The 19,101-nt window shown below is 40.2% G+C and overlaps 1 protein-coding gene across 6 annotated transcripts in view; it reads right to left on the bottom strand.

Annotated features, from left to right (window-relative positions):
- VPS13B (vacuolar protein sorting 13 homolog B) overlaps positions 1–19,101 on the bottom strand; it is a 488,999-nt gene that overhangs the window by 12,420 nt on the left and 457,478 nt on the right. For all 6 annotated transcript variants that reach the window (XM_075023675.1, XM_075023678.1, XM_075023680.1 and 3 more), the window contains 7 exons: positions 18,671–18,954; positions 16,986–17,113; positions 16,183–16,382; positions 13,572–13,690; positions 11,568–12,391; positions 6,885–7,061; positions 5,781–5,951 (listed from right to left, as the gene is read on the bottom strand). In XM_075023675.1, the coding sequence (XP_074879776.1) occupies positions 5,781–5,951; positions 6,885–7,061; positions 11,568–12,391; positions 13,572–13,690; positions 16,183–16,382; positions 16,986–17,113; positions 18,671–18,954 (1,903 nt within the window). The remainder of the gene's footprint in view (positions 1–5,780; positions 5,952–6,884; positions 7,062–11,567; positions 12,392–13,571; positions 13,691–16,182; positions 16,383–16,985; positions 17,114–18,670; positions 18,955–19,101) is intronic.

The following is a 19,101-nucleotide window of genomic DNA, read 5'->3' as shown; positions in this document are numbered from 1 at the left end:
AAATATCAAGAGAAAACAATAATTTAAGGAGTAGGACCAAGTGTCACTTTGGTAACCAGGCATTTTTACTGCAACCCAGACATCTTTGAAGATTCTGCTTTGTATGTGGGAGCAAATCCAGGCATAATTCCACAGATTCGGACAATCACAGCCAAGGTATTTCGCCCCATGTGTTTACCAGCATGACACGCACTAGTCAGCTAGCTGCTAACCAGTTTTCAGATGGTTTTAGTTACTGTTACTGGATAAACGGAGAAGTTGCTGACTTTGAACAACAAGAACTAATATTGTACTTGTACACTGGTATTCTGTCCAAAGAAAAGATGAGGATGAGAAGCAGCACGCTTTTCCCCAGATCGTTGTCCCTGGGATACTATCTATCAGCAATTCAAGAAACTTGCATCCCCCATAAATGCCTTCCTCTCCTCTTAGGCAGATTGCTTCCAACTTCTATATGTGTATCCTTTACTGATAAATGCATAGTGTTTCCCCAGAAAATGCTGGTCTATTTTTAATGCGATACCCGTTTTTTATTGAGCTCACTCACTGAAGCTGAGCACGCAGCTGAATGTTCACCCTTTGTACCACAAAGGCCATGAAGTTTCCTTAATGCCACGCCATGGAAATGATACAATTTTCAATTCAATTCTGTTTCATTAGTACTTACCAGCTGCTCCTGCTGCTTGACTAAAATAATACCCCAACACTGCATTACACAATTGGGATTGTTTGTCCAGTCTTTTCTTTTGTACAGTTGTGATGCATTTGAAGGCATAAAACAATACTTGGTGTTCTGCTAAGTTACAGTGTTACGTTACCCTGTGACCTCCTTCACCCTATCTATTGAGGTCATCCACAGCAACTGCACTTTCAGAACAGAAGTTATTGCCTTATTAAATGTAATCCACCTAAGTCCTAGCACTAGTAAATTATTTACTGCAATACACTTGAGCAATGTTATAAGGTAATAATAAATAAGAGACTACTCCAAAGGACCTGTGGTATGCTCCAGGCACTCCTCAGCTGGAATTAGGCCCAGAGGACAAGGAAACAGAATGAAAACTGCTATGACTGTGTTATATAAGATTATTTATATAGTACCCCAAATAATATATAGCTTAATTAGCCAGTTGTTTAGTACTTCCACACTTTGTTATTCTGCCATTTTATGCATGCTCTGAACTTGTCTGTGAAGCCATTGCCCTTTTGTACCTCAAATCCTTTTGCAAGCCCAGTCTTTCTACCTGCAAAAAATACAACCAATGATCTCCTCTTCCCTCTCTGCTCACCCCTTGTAATCCCTTATCTTGAACTGCCACTTACTGACATAACTTATTCACGTGCTGTGGTCATGCTCACAAATCACATAATAAACTATAACTCGACTCCTTTCATTAAGGAGTGGCTGGTCCTATCACCCTTGCATGCTGAAGCCAGATCTGCACAGCTCCTTCCCTGTGTGTGTCGTGTGTGGGCAAAGGAAAGAAAAAAAATAGGTCAAAGGCTGAGCAACCTCAAAACCCAACAGCAGGGAGATAATGGTGACACACACGTGAGGTTCACTGCATATCCGAGCACCAGAAACTGTGTGAGGCAGATGTCCCCTGTGTCCATGTGGCTTCTTTCTTTCTAACGTAAAGTTAGTGGTAGGAGCACCATGCTGGATGGACTTACCACAGAAGGTCTCTCCCCCAAGATTTCAGTGGGGTATCAGGGAAACAGAGCATGGAACCACATGTAGTGGTTCCTCCCTTCCCACCCATTCTCACAGTCTAGACACAGCTACGGTGTCCTGCTGCTGTCCCTGTCCCTTCTCTAATGTCCCTTGCCCATTAATTTTTTTTTTTATTAAAATGAAACCATCCTCCATTTTTCTTTCCTTCCTTACCCTAGACATTCAATTTTATATGCATGTCCACATATGTATACACAGATTATGTATGTATAAAGAAAACCTCAATAAAATTAAACACTAAAGTAACAAAACAAAAACATATTCTTCCATTACTGGACCAAAGAGGTTCCAGCAACACCGTAACATCTGCTAAACATCAGCTGGGGTGCACTCTGGTTAATACATGTTGCTCAGTAACCATAAAAAAGATACTTTGATAACTACAAAATTCAGATAGTTCAGAGTATATCACTGTATTACTTCAAGAAGAATTTAATTATGGGCAGCAACTGGTTCATGCACAGACTGACAATGTTTGGTGAACGTAGCATGGCTTACAGAACTTAGCAAAGCTCGGGTTCTTTGTGGCAAACTCTTTCAGACCAAGAAATAATTGGAAAAAATCCCCCACCAGGAGAAACTGGCCATGCTTTGCCATGAGGCTGGAAGCTAGCCAAGCTGAAACCGTTTCACTTCCTTTTCCTTTCTCTGTTGTCCTTCAGGATTGCTCTAAGTGTTTCACGCTGAAAATACGGCTGAAGCATAGTCTCCTCACAGGAAACATCACGTAAAAATACAGCTAAAAGAAAAGAGCACCCGTTGGTGTGCATTAACATATTTGCAGAATTAGTGTGTGGAATAGTACGCACCTTCAGGATTAGCACTGGATCTTAGTATCTCACTTGTAGATAAGGAAAGATAGGGTGGCCCCAATTCAGTGATAGTTGCACAGCAAGAACAATAGTGACCACCCTTAGTAACAAAAATTTGAGCTTCTGAAATCCAGCCTTTACATTCCCTAGCAGCACAGTTACACCGTCAGTCAGTATTATTATCAATTCACTTTCCCCAAAAGCAGGGAGGAGCAACTGAAATGTCGAGCGCTTTTGCCATTGTGAAAAATGGCTTTTCTGATAGTTGTCAGCTCTTTGGTTTTTCAGAAACGCTCAACTTCCTAAAAGGAGCTACTTCAATATGATATTTTTCACTAGGACCAGTAGTTGAAAAATAAGCTGATAGTTTCAACATTCTCTTTTACATGGCTATAAATTATTATTTTAAGCTTGACCTCATCATGCAAAATGCAAAAGATAGTTCCTTGGTGGGGAGTGCTGATCATCTAAATATTTTAAATACAATTTTACTGCATTTTTGTCTAATCATATAAAAGAAAACACACACCTGTCATAAGCTTTTGCTTCTTTTCACACACAAATGTTACTAAAATGACCTAGAAGTCTCCCCCAAATTAGAAAAGAAGACGACAGCCGGCCAAAGATAACAATCAAATCAAACAACACCCTGACAGTGCTTGAGTCATTTAAAACGAGACAGGACAAAGCACTTAAGAATGTACCACAGGGAACAACTTGCACTGAGGAGGAGACAAGACTACATGATTTTGGCCCTGATTCAGCAAAGCACTTAAGCATGTGCTTAAGAGCTTTGCTGAATCAGGGCCACCATGAGCCAGATTTTAAGAAAAATTAGAAATGCAACTCTTCTTTCTGTATAGATACCACAATGTATCAGTGAACTGAGGGCTCTTACATGCCTGTGCCCAGGCGTGAAATCTGCATTTGCAATTCTTTAAGCTGCTTGCATGAGTCAGATGGCTTTTACAAACTGTGACTATCCTAGAAATGTTTTTCACACTTCTCAATTTTACAATTAGAAAGTCATAGAAATTATGGCTTCAAAGGGTCTTGCTCTCCACATTCCTGTGCTCACCTGAACTCTTCATCCCTGTGAGGGAAAATAACATAGCAGCTCCGCTTCGTTTTGTTATGTATGAAGAACGTGGAAGTGTTTTTAGAGAAAGCATGTTCACATTTACTCTGAACATGCTGTTGAAAAAAAGCAGCACAGTGATATCTTCTCTTAACTGTAACTGTTTTTTGGGGGGGAAGCCACAATGTTCTTTAAAAGAAACAGGACAGAAACAGCTTTCTGACGCATTTGTAAAAATTGAAATGTAGTGTCTATTCATCATTTAGGTCTCAACACAATTTACACAAATGCTGCTGTGTATACAGAAAAACCATGCTTTTTAAAAATCAGGTTTAAATAACAAAATTATGCCTGATAGAAATTCAGTGGAATATTTCTGATTCCTCCCTTAGTGAGAGGTCCCATACTTGTCACATCTAGCTACACGGTAACCGTAGCTATTTATCTGGGTGCTTTGTTGCCTCCACTGCTAAGAACAGAGGTATTTAGCAGGGAGGAATCTCTAAATAATATCAGCAGGAGTAAGAACAAGACCCTAGCTTGTGGAGGAGCACTGTTTAAATGCTACCATGAAGCTCTCAGTTTCTAGCATGAAGTCTGATTTCTTAGGAAATCAGGGACACTGAAACTCTCTTTTTTTCGGTTTTGTTTTTTAACTCAGGCATACTCCCACGAACAACGGAAGCCTTGTGCGCAGGGAGGTAGAGGCACGGCGTATTTGTGCATGCATGTTACAAGTTCCCGGCTTTCCTGAACAACAGAAACTTTGCCTTGTTACAGCCAAAGCGACAAAGTTTTGCTCTTTGCTTCAGGCTGTACAGCTGATGCTTTTAGCTCTGAAGGGCTCTGGTGCGTCAGTGAAGGGGACAGCCATCACGTTATCTCGCTGTCTTATTCATAACTGAGCCAAGATCACCAGACCATTTCACCAGCACATATACACCAGGCTGACACAGTGCTTCTAAAAGTATAATCTTTCATTCAGCTACTCAACCTGACTGCCCTTAGCCCAATAAAACAAGAAGGAAAAATAAAACCTTCTCCGAACTGCCTTTGATTTGCAACACCAGTAACAGCTTACTATTGGGATAGTAGCTACTAATATATGAAATTTCTCCTTTATGCACATTTCTCCCAGGACACTTGCTTGCTGGTTTACAGGCATTATCAAATGACAGTGCTTCACATCATCTAATGTTATTGCTTAAAATAATTTCCAGTAACTTAACCCAAACTTGTAACATTTTTACCACTTCCTCTTTGGGGCTTTCAGGGTTGCGGTTGCAAATTTAGGAGTTGTGTACACTACTGAAGATTAGGAAAGAGGACAAATCCTTTCAAGCTTCAGCTCTGCTAACCTTTTGCACTGGACTGCTTTTGGTCACTTTGATCTCTAAGGGATTCATACTCTTTAATATGTACTGAGGAACTCTGCCAAACAATACAGTTCTGCATTCCTTTGCTGTGTGACAAGTAGAAGTAACCTAGAAAATCCAGCCCCTTACTGCAAAACTTCTCACAGAGATTTTTTTCCAGTGTGGGTTAGTTTTCAAATTTTGAGGTACTATTTTGAAATGGCCAGAGTAATCTTCACTTCTAACCAAACCACTTGGCTGCTTGATGAATACAATTACACTGAATCAGGATGATCTGGGGCTCTTTGTAAAAGCAGAATTCCTCATCAAAGCTTACTTAACATCTGCACTAAGTTCAAGCGGTTTTCAGACAAAACCAAGAATCCCTGATATCTACAGTGCAGCAAAACCAAGCAGGTTCGGAAGGCATTCCTATAACTTATTGGAAAGTAAACATCAGTGTGATGACGTCTTTGTGCTGACTTGGTTACAAGTCACCCTGCCCAACGCAGAATTATTCCTTTCTTCTCAGATACATCATGTACCAATGAAAATATTATTTCATGAAGAGAGTGCAAGCTCGTTCTATATCCGCAATTATTTTATCAGCAAGAAACATATACATAAGTCACTAAACCTTGATAAAAAGAAACCGTATCTCATATAGGTACTGTGAGGCTATCTCACAAGAAAACACCGAAACAGACAGAATTTGCAGTTACAGCTCAGATGTAGAAAAGGCTGGTGAGCAGATCAGAAAACAGTATTATCACTCAACTTGATATTTAATAGTACGTTACCTAGAAGGCTAATGCCTAAACGAGAGAGCCCCTGCCTCAGTCCTTCTCCCAGGCTCTCTGGAAGCTGCCTTCTCCATTCTTCTTGTCTGTTGTAATGCTCCTCATCCAGTGACAGCCTATCCATATTCCGAGCAAGACTCGTTGCCAGATTGGTAATTGACGTCAGTGTACCTAAATACATGGAGATACACATTTGGGTCTGGATCAAAATGCTTTAATTTAAAACACGGAGACCTTCTATGCCTCACTGCAATACCGAGCTTACCAGCAGAACAGCAAATCAATCGAAAAGTCGCCCATGTGTAACATGCTTTACTATTTGTTAAGCATCACCACGCCGCCGCTACGGTCGACGTCCCGCCTTTTACATTAGCCTGCACCAGGTTTGCCTGGCCGGCGGGAACGGCAACTCCTCCGAACACCCTTCCCCAGTTCCCCAACTTCTGTAAGGCTAACCGAAACGGAGCGAGGGGGCGACGGAAAGGCCAACAAATATTTACAGCAGGAGCCCGGGAGGACGCGTCCTGGGGGAGCCTGGAGCAGCGGCGAGCGGCCGCGGCGGCGTCCGCCTCTGCCTCTGCCTCTGCCTCTGCCTCTGCCTCCGCGGGCGGGCGGGCGCAGCCACGCGGTGGCACTCTGCGTACAGCCTTCGCACACAAAAGCCGCTCCGGCCAGCCCGGCCCTGCCGACAAAACCTATCCACGTACTCACACGGTCGTGACAACTGCATCTACCTTTTTTTTTAAAAAAAAAAAACAACCCATGATGAGGCGACAGAGTGTAGAATTTCTGATGGTTAGCAGAAGCACAGAACACCTTTAATATTTCTGCAGTTATCACACAAAGTACTGGCTGAGCCAATCCCGTTTCCCACTGGGAGGTTTAAAATTCTGAAGTTTCTTAAACATTCTTACGCACCATAGTTAAGCGGTGATCTGTTTAATACATAAGATGTTATATGTGAGCTTTGCTACCCTCCCAGCATTTTGCTGCAGCCTAGCAAGCCAAACAAAGCTGTGAGCAATATTGTTTAAAACTTTAACACATCCTTTAACAACACACGACAACAAAGCGGTAGTTGGAGCAACAAAGTGAAAGCTCTACCTTTGGAAATGTGTTTTACAAATGATGTCGTTCCTCTGGAAACTCCACTGACAAATGCTCCTGGGCCTCTGGTCAGCCCTTCATAGGGGAGCCTAAAGAAATCGGCTATGCCGTTCCCTATGCTTCTCACCAGGCTAGCTGGGCTTCCAAGAATTTCCAGCGATCCGACAACCCAGCCTGTGTGGAGAAACAAGACACATGTTACGGCTGCAAAAACTGCAGAAGCAGCAGTTGTGAAAAGGTTATTCCTTAATTATCTTTTTCACACTAGAATCCATCGCATTATGAACTTCCTTTGAGCAAAACACAGGAAATAACTCATCCACTATGAATTCAGAAATGGCAATCTTTCATACTTCGTAAATCAAAGAAATCCTTTTGGCAAACTCACAAATAGCTTTAGAATGACTTCCTTCCAGGAGCTTCCCGTATTTCTGCTAAAAGTGTGCTAGGGAGGCGGATGCTAGAGCCTCACAGCTACGGAGGAGCGGGACCGCAAGTTCAGATCGCTGGCTCGGTTTTAGACGCTATAAGGCAGCAATGTGATTTCACATCCTTATGTGATAGAATTGTGACAGGGAGTTTACACTGGTACAATGTCCTGCTTTACGGGAGTGTGCAGGTCAATTGCTTGATGGAGTGTTAGGAAAGGGGATGCAGATTTTTGACAAGTGCTTAAGAAGTTATTTTAAATCCACCCCAACCCTTCTAAGCTGATCATTTTCTTTCAGAGTGCAGTGAAAGCCAGACAAATGTCTTTTGCTCAGTACAGTTGTGTAAACAGCAATGACATCTACATGCTGATTAGGTTACTCATAGGGGAGTATTCCTTATGCATATCCCAGGAGAGGTATCTGTGGATCTGGTTTCCTATATAAATGCAGGGCTGCCAGCAGCTTGCTGGATGGCCGAGCGTGCAGCAATCTGTTGCTGGAAAGCTGTTTGCAGGTCTTGTCTTTCTCAGGCTGGTTGGCAGCAGATTTATTAGGGAAATAGCGCTGCATAACTTTTTTTTTCGGCAGCCCTGAGAGAGCGATTCAGAAATGGCAATAAATGTTAAACGGGAACTGCCTGGTCTTTCAGCCCCTGTACCATGAATTTCAACTGGCACTGTCAGAGCGACACAAGGCGCAACAGGGCCAGGAGACTGAAAGATGGACAGACTGGCCTCCTGCTCTCCTGCCGAGGGCCCTTGATCTGTGCTGCCCTCCTCATTCCCATCTCATCACCGCAAACTCCTGCTATCCAGATGCTTCTCTTGTTTTCTATTAACCCCTCCCAGTCACTCCTGTGGAACGCTGAATCATGAAACTGAACAGAAGAGAAAATGTTACTCATATGAAATGAATTAATCTCATACTATCAGTCTAAGCTCCCGGAAAATCTATTATTCTTGTTGAATCTGTCCCACATTTCAGCCCTGGCAGGTTGAGAACTCCAGTATATGTAGTATAAAAAGCAGGAACCACAGTGGACTTAAGGGAGAGGGTGGGATGGACTATGAAAACAAATAACAAGTACTACTGGCAACGCGATGAGCAGAGCAGCAATGAGTGCTGCGGCCCCGCGGTGCCTGCCCTGGAAAGGAGCATCCCCCTGACAGTCCTTCCCTGCCGTGGACCAGGGGAAGCCAGCGCTCCAGGCTGGGCCTGCGACTCCCTTGCTGTAGTATTTTTAATAAATTATCCTTGCCACTGTGTGAAGTGATGAAAAGAAGCTGGAGGGGTGGGGAGGTGTGTACAGATAGAAGAGACGCTCTTTCTGCTTTTTCTGATCAATAATGTTGCAATAATCCCTTACACCCCTTTCCCCCCCCCCCCCCCCCCCCCAAATATTCTTGGCATTGCTTGTCCTGAGGTGGTGGTGTGATGGAAAGGGGCTGTGCGACACCATGGCTTAGTGCCTTGCTCTCCTGCGACACTCCCAGTAGGTACCACCAGGGTGGTGTCCTGGGACACGGGAGACTCCAACTCCACTCACCTGTTTGGCCAGCCAGCGTGTTCAGGAGTGAAAATCGGACTAAAACCAGGAATGAAACCAGTTAAGCACAAAGCTGAGGGGTTGCCTGGTATCCCGGGGATGGGCTGTTGCAGTCTGGCCCTGGCCTGTGGGCTATCAGTTTTGGGAAGCTCTGGAAGGAGCGTGCTTGCCCTTGGAGAGTGCATGGGAGGAATGTGCAACCTGCAGCAAGGGTGACGCTCCTTGGCCAATGCCCAGAGCAAAACTAATGGCTCCTCACTGCCGGCATGGACCACCCAACCCAAGCAGGAAGGTGTGGGAGTAAGTCAGGAATAGGAGAATGATGAATCAGGAATAATCCCTCAATTCACAAGCTCTGTGCTACATTTTGCTTTCCAGAAATACAGTATCATGTCAGGTTACCATTTCCCAAAGTATGCTTAGTAATTATATCCATTAATATGAAATAATTATGACTATATTAGCAGAGAGCCACTGCATTTTCTTTATAGGCAACTATAGGGTTAGTTCTGGCTGATACCAGTAATATTTTTAAATAGAATTTTATTAACTTCTAAATAGAAGCCAACTTAATTAGAAAAGGATGGGAGATTTCCATTGCAAGTTTTGCTAATTTGAGACACGCAATGCTAATCGGTTTATTTGAGCAGAGCTCTCCAGCCCCATTCATTGCTTAGGAGACATGGATGCTGGCTGCTCCTTTGCAATATATGGGGCAGCCTGATATAGACCCTTTAGCAGCCTTTGGGGAAAATCCTGCCTCCTCCCAGAGGGCAGCGATGGTCTTGCACACAGCTAAGGGCAAAATGAGACTATATCCCACTTGGAGCATAAGGCATAGCTGTATGGGAATGCTGTTTGTGCAGATGCTACAACAATTTATGCATGGGACAGTGGTGAGCAGAAGGGGGTCAAACAATCCATTTTTTTTGCAGATTAATGTGGTTAAAATGCAGGAGAGTGAGGTCATCTTCCACAAGAGACCAATCCAAGAATTGTAACTCACCTGATGGTGAGGAAAGGACTCAGGGTTTGCAGACCATATAAAGCTTTTTGCTTGATTTTTTCCTCCCTTTTAACTTTGTTGACACAGTCAGCCTTTTGACAAGTGTCACAAACTCTTCAAAATAAAGCATCTTCTTTGCCCAAACAAAGATTAATCAATAAAATTCATTATTTTAATCATGGTAACCCCTTTCAAACAATACATTTTAGTTTTAGTGCTCTGAGTGGGATTTAAGTAGTAATTAAATATATGCTTATGTATTTTCCTCAAGAGAAGTTCCACTGAAGCAAACCTTAATTTCTTAGTGTTTAAACTTGCTTGATTTCAGCTCCATCATAAGCCCAGAGCAAGGAGTGTCCTGTGCACTGCTGCACACTGCAAGGGTAGCACAGGAGGAAAGACCAAGACCAGGCTTAGGAATCCCTAACCGGCATATGTGCCTCACCTGGGATGTTGCGCATGAAAAGCCAGTATAACCCCAATTTCCTGCTGCAGTCTGTCACCACTTGTATCACCACTCCTGGCCAGTTGTGGGGAGAAACATTCACACCATGTACCATATTTGGCTAGTTTCTTAATTAGCAAGAAACTAGATCTCCCTTTTTGTACTATGGGATTTGACTGTAAAACAAATCCAAATAAGTAGTAAAAAGAAAAACCTGCAAATTTTGCAAGGAAAATAATGCAAGAAAATAATGAATTGGTGCACAATGTTCTGGTCCACAATTGTGTACGCAGTTGCCATAATCAGCTGTGAAAGTCAGGTATGCACACAGTGAAAGACCAGATCAGCATCTCACTATTTCTATTTATAAATATCTGAAATGCATGTGTACACTTTTGGAAACTGCGCACAGAAATCAGGTCGCAGCTGTGCTTGCAGCACATATTGAAGCATCAGGATTTCAGGAAAACTGACCATTACTATTTCAGGAAAATATAGCCCACGTTTCAGTGTGGACTACGTTGCCTGTGATCATGGAGGAGCTTCCTCCTGTCTCAGATACAAATTCTGCTCCACACTAAGACACATCAGAGACCAAATTTCATGACTTCTAAATTAATATTTACGGGAAACAGAATGTACCTGCTAACCCAATAGACTAATTGCTTACTATTGATCCTATATGGGAAAAAGTTAGTAACAGCAAACTTCATAGTTCTTGGATCAAAGGACAACAAACATCTGTGTGCCAGTTTAGCATGAAGGCTGTATGAAGAAAGACAGATTCCTAATCATAAACTGCAGCCAAAAGGAGGTTTAACAACAAAACAACATTCAGGGCTATAATTTACTTCTGAATGCAGAGCAACATGCTGAATAATTTGATTAAATGTAGTTTTGGGGAGTTTATGTGAGGAATGTGGGTTGATTCTGACTAGTGCTATAATATAAAATGACAAAGCCTAAGCCAGCTAGAATACATTTTTATGCTGTGTTCAGGGTTTTGTAAAGCTTTCAGGCAGCTGGCTAATGTTTAGCACAACTTTACAAATCTTCACTGGTGTCTGCTCAGCCATTTTACTTCCCTTCTGTCATATGGCAGGACATGAAAGGTGTCTGAAAATATCATTATCAAACAGTGTCTGAGGAAAACAGTAATTGTATGGCTAACATGTAGGTCATTCAGCTTGAGAGACAATCACAGAATCCTGGTACCTAATAAAAATGTTACAAGTTAAGGAAAAGTACTGACCTGCTCTGAAAAGTGCTCCAGCAGCATAATGCATGGCCAAGGCATGGACAAGTTGCCTGGCAGTGGTGAAGATGGGTCCTCGCTCAAACACAGAGAAGGACAGAGGGGTGTGATCTGAGGCTATATACAGTTTCAATGAAGCATGGATACTGACAAGGAGATTAACAGGTTGTATTGTTAATTTTCTTAACTTCACTGGCTTGACTAAAGCTCTTGCATGCTCTCTCACTTGTTCAGGCAGTATCAGGGCACTATCTGAAGCATTAATGGATTGACAAGGGGTTTTGTTTTCTGGAAGATATGTATCAAACAAAGTCTTAATGTAGTAAACAAAGGTGTCTTCCACATACAGCCTAGCTGGTTTGAGTTCAAAGCTGAGGTCGTTCACGTGAAACATGAAATTCTCTTCCTTGGAAAAAGCAATGCAGAGTTTTATAAAGCAGTTTTCCTTATAGCTTTCCAAATCTTTGTTACAAACAATGAGGTTGTTCACTCTGGACCACTGCACAGTTTCATTTTTCTCTCCTTGGCATAGCAGGACTGCAAAATGGAAATTGGATTTGCTGTACAACTGATTGTCCAGTTGCAAGTCTGCACAATACACTTGGAGACTATGAAATTGTGGGAGGCCTTCCACAGCGTCCTGCTGGAACTCCTGTGACAGGGGTCTCAGGTAGCTGGTGGCTGGGGCCATGTGGAGGAAAATGTTGTCTGCTGTAAGGCGCAGAAGTTCAGATGATACTTTGTGGTTTGTAATATCATCAAACGCAGTGAGACTTAACTGACTGATGAACATTTTCAGTGACAGGGTCTGTTCTTGACTTCTAGACGGGGGAAAACAAGTTTTGTTACTTCATGTATTTTGAAGGCATCTTTCTCTCTAAAAAAGCTATCAGGAGAGACTTTCTCTATAATACATGGGAAACTCATTGTGCAAGTCCCGTTAATGTTAATGGGATCTGGTAGCCCTAATCACCACAGTGGATACCACCCAGGAGGTCTTCTAAGAAATGGGATATTACACATCTACACCAGGTTTCTCTTTCTTTCTTATCAATCAACAGGATAGTTTGGACAAGGACGTCTCTATACACACAGTAATTCCCTATTAGTTTTGCAACAGAGCCAGACATTAAAGCAGACAACAAACACAATTTTCTGATAATTCACATACAGCCTCAGCTGTCACAGTATTTTCTGGGAGCCACTACTGAAGGTTACTATTATGGATAATTCATTTCACACCACACACAGCAAGTGCCCTCCAATGAAGCCACCACATTTTTATACTGATGGCATTGAGGGCCTCTCCACCCCCAGTATTAACTGCCCATTGCCAAGTTTAACTAGCAAGTGGGCTATTGTGTACTGCTGACAACCAGTTTCTTGGGGATTAATGCTTCATTACAGCGCAAATAAAAACAGTACAACTAATTCCACTCTAATTGTAACAGCATTGCTGGAGGCCAGGCATTCTGCATCTTGGAACTAGGTAGCGTTATAATCGCACTTGAATGGAGCTGAGGACCAGGTTGCAGTGTGTAATGGAAGTGGGGAAGTCTTCTAAGGAAGAGTGTTATAATCAAATACAGTTAATTACTGACTGTAAGACTATTTCTATAGCCTTTGCACATTAAGCTTCCTATCAATTTTAGTGGGAACTTGTATGATTATGGATGGCAGGACCTGGCTAAATAAATTTTAAACTGATGAGCACACTCAAAATTAATTATGATGGAAAACATCTTTTTTAATGAACAACCCAGGACTTCTTTTTGTATCAGACATCTAGTGTTTACCCTAAAGTGATATGATTTTTCATGTTAGATTGTCCTTTTTTAACTGATATACAAAACATAACATATGGTCTAAACATATGCAGCAGTATTAAATAAAACGAACAGTTAAGCCAAAGTTTTTAAGTCAGTGAACACTTAGAAAGCTGACTGACCTCTCAGCACTGTTTGGCAATGTTTTTTATCATCTTTTATGTGCTTTATGTACCTGTTGAGGTTGATCTCGATGGGTCCCGCTCTTCCTTCTGGGGCCAAGGTTATAACTATTGTTCCACACTGATGGGCAATGTCCACATAAACATAGCCAAAGCCAGTTAAGAACACAATCTACCAGAGAGAGTTAGAAACATATGGAATGCTACTGAAATTACTATTTTTAATGTCATAATTTGAATTAATCCTATTAATGCCTTCTGGTTGAGATCTTTTACTCAAATCATGATACTGTTCAGGAAAAAAAAAAAACAGATTTCAATACTTCAGAAAATAACAGCTTTGACACTTTAAGTATTTCAGTTGTACAGCAAGATGAAATTTGCACCTCATCATTTAACTGTATAACTGAATACATTTTAATATGAAACTTCTCCAGAAATAAGCAAGATGTGCTGGGGGAGGAGGGGAGGTTATAGGAGAACAGAATAAATAGGAGATTTTAATTTGTGATTTTGGATTAAGGAGAAAGGCATATTCCTGGAGCTCTGCAAAATCCCACCTTCTCCTCTGGAAAACAAGCCCTAAATTAACATTATGTTGCTATGACCTAGCTCAGAGCTGGTTAGATGAATGGCTGATAGCATGATGCAAAACACATGAAGACTACAAAATAAGTAACATTTTGGATTCATGAAGACTTGCTTAACAACTCAACACTGAATGCATTTTTAAGCCACCTAAACTGGTTTTGTGAGAACACCTTCACAAGCAAGGTGCTGCCACAAAGAAATGGCAAAAGTCTATTGGAAAGTGTAAAACATCTAAAAAGGTAGGAAAATGGGAACTTGACAAACTTTCATTCTGCACATGTTGTCCTTAGGAATAAATATTCTATTTAAAGAGATGACATATTGTTTTTAGAGCTAAATTCTGCAATATTTCTGTGCAAGTTTTGTGTTTTTCCAGAATATAAAAGACTAAGGTCTTTTTAGGTTTGGAAAACTCACAGTAGTCCTCGTTAGAGCAAGCTGGCTTCTGTTTTCTCGTAGGGCTACTACAAACACAATTGTTTACTAGATTGTAATGACAGAAGCTATAATTTAAAGGAATCCAAACTCAAGAAATAACACAAAGATAATGGACTAGCACAGGTAAAATAAACAGTTGTTTGTCTTGAAGATTCTTTCTTGCTGTTAACAAGTCACCAGAAGGAAAAACACTTGGAAGTTTAGTAGGATCAGCATTTAAACTGATTCTTGTTACACTATTTATAATAACCCTGCACAGATAATTAAATTTCATTCATCAAGTTATGTCTTATTCTTCTGAAAATTACATATAAAAGAATTTCTAATTTCAATATGTCAATTTTAATCCTTTGCTTATCTGAAAGAGATTCAGAATCCTGTATGATGGAATTGGAGAAAAAAGGACATTTACTGAATTTTCAATACACTCTCATTATTCTAAAAACCCCTCAATGATCTTAAAGATCGGTCATTTTAATTCAAATTTCAGATGATTCTGATGATAAATACCTTAATTTTAATAAATTAATAAAATCTTCTTTCTAATAGAATAGGAAGTACCTATCTGTGACCAGGTAGAAAGGGTATAAATTACTTAAGATCCTCTAAATCCCAGTTATTTCACAATCTGAACTGAGTTGTATGTGAAGCTATTAGCATATTCCTTATGTATTTACATTTATAGTTTTCTAAGAGAAAGACTGTCTGAGCAATCCTGGGGAAATTTTCTACATGTAAACCCTAAAACTTCAATAACAGAAGGCTACACTTTTTATTTGGAGAGTTCTTCAAGTAGACAATGATCCCCAAATGTTGTCTTAGCATCTAATTCCTTCTAGGAGCCAGATACTTATAAAGAACCCTGGTCTGGCATAACATTAATGACTGAAATTTGAAACCTTGCATTGCTTGACTGGCTTGCTGAATGAAACTGAACTACTTGCTATATAACATAACACTCAATAATCAAGAGCATTTTGTGATTGGTCCCCAGGGAAAACATCTGAAACTAGTATTTCTTTCAAAGAGCCAAGCAGTTTATGTTGATTCCATGTAAACTAATGACTTCAAAGATGGAAAAAATTCCCATCAAAAAGAATTACTCCAGTCAAGGAAGTTTTCATTTACCTCAAAACCGGAGAAAAATAACAGAAGGAAAGAAAAGGGTTTTTTTGTTTTGTTTTAGAAAGACATGCGTAGCTTCTGTGAAGACACAGAGGGAGAATGACAGTGATGATTTCTACAAGATGTAAAGATAAAAATCCTGTGATAATTAAGTTACCAAACAGAAGGATTTTCCGGCATCCCGGGGGATTCTTCGCTTACAGGGGCCAGAAATTTTCAGGACCGATTTTTCCAGGGAACACAAGGTTAATTAAAAAGAAGTGAAAAAATTCAGCACTAGAAAGCCTGTATTTTTGATATAGATATTTTTAAAAATGGCCAGTGAAGAAGGAAATCTGTATTCTAAAACTTCCACAAGAAGGGTCTTAGGAAGGAGAAATCCTGAGACTTAAATAAAAAAACCTAAAACCAACAGAAAGGATATGCTTATTGCAGAGGAACAATATACTGTGAAGGTCAGGAAGACAACTATTTATGCTGTGAACTAGGAAACAGTTTATAATGGTTTACTTGTGTTCCTTGATTGTTGATGTCCACAAAATCACTCCATTCATTTACTAATTCATCGGACGACATCACTTTCAGAAGAATGCTGGGTAACAAATCTCTTGTTTTGCAATCTGGATAGCTGGAGACTTGATGGTAAAGTTCATGATGAACTGAACATTCAGCTGGAATCTTTCTACAATAAACTTCAAACTTTGGTGTATCTGAAATTGTATAAAATATACAAGGTTAGGGATTTCTAAAACCTGTATTAAATCAAAAGTCACCTACGCTTACACAACTGAGGAAGTTTCTGTCTGAAATATCACTGACAAAAATATTACTTTCTATTGGTTGGAATCTTATGTGTTTGGGTTTTTTCCTTTTCTTTTTTACATCATTAAGATTTACATAAATAATGTTCCACTAATCATTACATTAACATACTGTAACTGGAATTTTGACAATATGTTTTGTGTTACATTTGTCAATCTGAGGAAATTTAAATGTTCCATGGGATTGAACTGATGTCAATGAAACTCCACTGCCTACTAGTTTCCTACAGCCGAGTCACCTTGACAGCTGGAACCAAGGAGACCCAAAAGCCTGGAGCCATGTAAGTTCATACTTCTGACCTCATGATCAGCTCCAATAGCTTCCAGGCTTCAGTATCTTCCGGAGCCTCTCACTTTGAGACAGACCTTTATGAGGGCATCAAGTTCTTGTTGTAACCAAAACACATACTGAACTCAACTTTGTATTGGAGATACAGTAAAATAATTTATACTACAACAGTGCACTGTTTCTAATTACTGCATACTACCTACCTTTGAAGTTCTCTTTTACAAGCAATGGAATGGAGCACCTATTGTGGATAATTATCCGAGGACTAGGATCTTCTGTAAGTGTTAGGTACGTCACGCCAAGATGCTCTTGATAAGTCAGTGCTATAGCTCTAAAACAGAAGCAGATATATTTGATTATGGATGTTTTGGATGAAATCTATGTCTTATTACTCTGGACAATTAAAAACATTCAAAACTAGCATCTGTAAGATTCTTTATGATCAAGTTCCAATCCCACAGATACTTATATACATTTAGGCAAGTACATATCTCCACTGAGAATTATATTTAAACAGAAGAACACGTGGAAATAGCACAAAAAACAACATTAGAGAAGAAATCACTTCATAGAGACTACTCATGAGTTAAATTGAGCACGTGTGTTTGCAAGATGAGAGCCCTATCCAGCAGAGATTTATATTAAATTAAAAACATGAGATTGTAGGCCTGAATTTTCAACATAAGTCTTTAAAAATTTCCAGAGGAATTTGCACGCATACTTCTCTGATATACATGAAAGATATTTTTAACAAATACATAAATCTGTAACTGACTGCTCCCCTGGAATGATCCACAATGCTATCACCCTCTCATATGTTAATGTTATGGATCATCATTACATAAATTTCCAAAGTGAAAATAAATTAATTTAGTTCTACGCATTAGCTACATAAAATGTCTTCACAAATAAACACAAATTCTTTTTTTTGTTGTGCAAATTTATTGGCTATTTCTGAAAAACTTCGCCTCATGGTGATTTCAACAATCCAAACAGTCTGAAAATTTGATTAGGAACATGAGATCCTCTATGCCTGTCTCAGAATTATAAGGAATCCCTTCCTTGTTCTTCCCATTAAAAATTTTTTTTCATCTGAAGTCTGTGTGAGAATCTTTAGTGTCCACAGTGACATCTCTTAGACTCCGCAGAGGTACTGTATGAGGGTTTGAACGATATCAAGCACTTCAGGCAAGACAAAGATCATATGCCTGGTAATATATACTGATGTAGCTTCTCTGATTTCAACGGATTGTTTCTTGTTCACCAGTGTAAGCATGAATAGATTCAGATATCAGGTCTGAGAACTGAAGTTGGGCATCTCACAAGTCATTGGACTGTTATTTTTAACTAGCTGGATACATTTATTTGTAAATGGAATGCACATTTGGATATTTCAAGCTTTAAAATTTGGAAATCTTTCCTTGTTGTAGTCTCAAAATAGTTTCATCACTTTTTTTTGCTTTTCCTGTTTATCCTCATTATTCTTACTAAAATATACTTTTACCTATTCTAAACAAAACATAAATTTTTGTATTTTATTATTTCACCCTATTCTTGAAGTCTTAAATTGTTACCACAAATTAAAAAAGACCATAATCTTGAATATAAACTTTTCATGCTCTTACTTTGTATGCATGTAAAAAAATAGCAGCCCATACATTATAAAAATTGTACAAGTTGTACATGGTTATAACATTAAACCATTTATAATAAAAGCATCAAAACCATCAAAAGATAACAATTTTTAAATTAAAGTAAGACTTTGCCTTTACATATGGGGGGCATCTGTTACTCTGACTTTTGCATTAATCTCTGACAGTTTGTTACTAGCTGAGGCTTGATAGTAACAAGCAAAGTTCATTATGTATGACTGTTCAGCGTACAGTACCTGGTACAAAATCCACTTTCACTACAAACCCCTGTGGGCACTGCCACGCTCTGTCTAGCAAACTCCTGTTTAATGACAGCTGGTAGGCTCCACAGCTCACAACTCCCAGCGCAGCCGCACGGACTGAAACTCAGCAGCATGCGTTTTTCAGTAAGAGGTGCCCCTGACGTTAAGGGACTGGTGTCCGACATCAGGTCCCAGCAGGGCACAGTGCTCAACGTCTTGCTGGGTGGTGCCCCAGCTGGACTGACGCTGAACACTGTACTGTCTGGTGAGTGGAAGGTCTGGAAAGAAAAAAGATGGTGGTAGCACGACATGCTGGCAGTTTATTCATGTTGATCTTGCACAGAACAGTCTCAAGTAGCCAATGACCACAACTAACTAAAGGTTGCACTGAGTCCATTGCATTAAAAGCTCTTTGGCCAAATTCT

Source organism: Buteo buteo, chromosome 3 (assembly GCF_964188355.1).
Source record: "Buteo buteo chromosome 3, bButBut1.hap1.1, whole genome shotgun sequence".
NCBI lineage: Eukaryota > Metazoa > Chordata > Aves > Accipitriformes > Accipitridae > Buteo > Buteo buteo.
This window is presented reverse-complemented; position numbering and strand designations above follow the sequence as displayed.